This window comes from Saccoglossus kowalevskii, chromosome 5 (assembly GCF_978046115.1).
Source record: "Saccoglossus kowalevskii chromosome 5, keSacKowa6.1, whole genome shotgun sequence".
Lineage (NCBI taxonomy): Eukaryota > Metazoa > Hemichordata > Enteropneusta > Harrimaniidae > Saccoglossus > Saccoglossus kowalevskii.
The window spans coordinates 18,699,207-18,701,632 of NC_140645.1; the positions used below are offsets into that span (position 1 = coordinate 18,699,207).

At 35.2% G+C, this 2,426-nt stretch overlaps 1 protein-coding gene across 1 annotated transcript; it reads right to left on the reverse strand.

Annotated features, from left to right (window-relative positions):
* Positions 1 to 913: 913 nt before the first annotated feature.
* Positions 914 to 2,037, reverse strand: LOC146745847 (sialate:O-sulfotransferase 1-like). Its single transcript, XM_085498777.1, has 2 exons — positions 1,809 to 2,037; positions 914 to 1,269 (listed from the first exon to the last, which is right to left on the reverse strand). Exons 1-2 carry the CDS (start codon positions 2,035 to 2,037, stop codon positions 914 to 916), a joined length of 585 nt encoding a protein of 194 aa, XP_085354903.1.
* Positions 2,038 to 2,426: the final 389 nt, after the last annotated feature.

Here is a 2,426-nt window from a genome sequence, read left to right on the forward strand (position 1 = left end):
GAGCGAGAAACTGACTTCATGCGCACGGCACAGTTACAGTGACTTATTTGTCGTAAAATGGATATTGCAAGACTATGTAGTTCATCGTTAAAATTATTTATATACGATTATTAATTCAAAAATACGCAATTGTGAGTGATAATGCCGTAGACATAAAATTATGACACGGGGTCAACTAGTTATCCAATCAAAGACGTGAATTAACATGTCAGGTCACTCATGCATCCATATATGGTGCCGCATTTTGTTTGCTGGGGTGACAACCCAATGTTGTTTATTATCAGCTTTCACGATATAAATGCATCGACTCAATAAGCAATATTTGTCTTGCGGCGTGGATGTAGATGTTTATAATGTAAATAGAAAATTATCAGGCGATTATATCCCCAGATGGTTACCGCACAATACGCCCCGCTTTGCTTCCAAACGAATGTTTAGTGAATCTCATCAAAAATGTTCAAATGTTTAATTATTAAGTTAATTAATTCCATCGATGATACTCATTTGCTTGTTCCATTCTTGTAAGAAAATCTGTTCTCGATCCATGTATACATTTCTTAGGTAAACTTCGGTGCACTATAGGTTATACAAGGCGTGCGAGGATATTTTGGCAATAGATTTAAGACCTCTCTATGTAACACATATTTGTAGGTGAATAATTACCCCCAAACGTTGAATTTCTCGAAACATCAACCTTTCCTGAAATTTTGTTGAAATGCTGACATTACACAATATTTCAAGTTTTGGAATTGAAATTATGCATGAGAACTTGGTTCCCTGAGATAAATTTTCTTGTAACTACCAAATAGGAACACCAATTCCCTACACAATTAAATGATAAAGTCCGTCATCAATTGGACGAAACGTGTGTTTGTCAAATGTGTTTTATCGGTTTAATCTCTCTTGCATTCAGCTACAGCTCAGTGTTATACGCTGGCTTAGGTACAGGCGTTATATTTCTACTCGTCAATAACGCATTCACTACTCGGACATCCTCGTCAACAATCTCGTGCAATTCTTGAGTGAAGGAATCAAAATGAAATTTCTCTGAATGGAACAGTCCTTCGATGTCATTTCGCAGGCATTCAAGTCGTTCTGGGGTTAGTGTAATGTTTAGATAATTCATCATCTTTTTCACGGACGATATCGGATTCTGCAACAAATCCTCATAATGTACTACCACAAAAGGGTGACCAGATTTGAACCAGTCCACGACTAATTTACGCCAACGTTCGTGCTCCGTCTTGACCATATCTGCAAAGTCTGTACCTGAAATAAATTAAGTTTTCAGTATTCAGAAAGCATGTATCATTTCAGTGCTGACACATAATGCATTTACCACAGAAGTTATATTCATGTTTGGGACTACATGACAGGGCTGTGTGGCCATCTCTCTATCAAATGGCAATTTTAATGCGCTATCCTGGCGTCAACCAGGCTCGGTCGAACACAAGCACCTGCCGATCTTAACCAAGGTTCCCCCAAAGTCGCATTCGTTAGTGAGTAAATCTCTGCCAATAGAATAGGCCTTCCCATTGAGTCTGTGGCACACTCACCCAGGCTAAGCAGACGACCCATTTCAGTGTTCAGCCTAAGATTTGAACTTGGGTCTACTGACTGGTGCTCAATATATCCTGGTTTTATATATTTGTATAAGACTCGACCAAGGATTGTACAATGTCTGACAAATCTGCGTTTGCTGCGCATTCTTAGACAGAAATGTGGGTGTGATATTTTGCGTGATTTTACCTCTATCATTGTAAGATTTCCTATTGCAAATATGTGTTACATTAAAGCGAATAACTTACTATTACGGAATAACTCAAGATTCAGGCTTCCCATCATTCCTGTCAAGTTATATGCATACAATGAGACCATAGAGTCATATAAGTTTCTGATGAGCAGTATCCCAAACATGTAAGTCTTTTTGAAAGAGTGGCATTTGTAAACCAACTTTTGTCCTTGGCCTGGTTGATCAATTTCTCCTTTAAAGCCTGCAACCAATGCAATATGCATTGAACCAGCGCTGATGTTCATTATATGGGGTGAGATTAGTGCCAAAATTAAATATTTTCTAATTATTTCTTCATAATTATTTCATTTAATTAATTATGAAATTATTATACCACTATTGTTTCATTATTTCATTGTGTTTACATTATTATTACGTTATTGTTAAAATATTATACCGTTATTGTTTCATTATTTTCATTGTGTTTATTATTATTACGTTATTGTGTAATTATTATACCATTATTGTTTCATTATTTCATTGTGTTTACATTATTATTACGTTATTGTGTAATTATTATACCATTATTGTTTCATTATTTCATTGTGTTTACATTATTATTACGTTATTGTTTAATTATTATACCATTATTGTTTCATTATTTCATTGTGTTTATATTATTAATACGTTATTG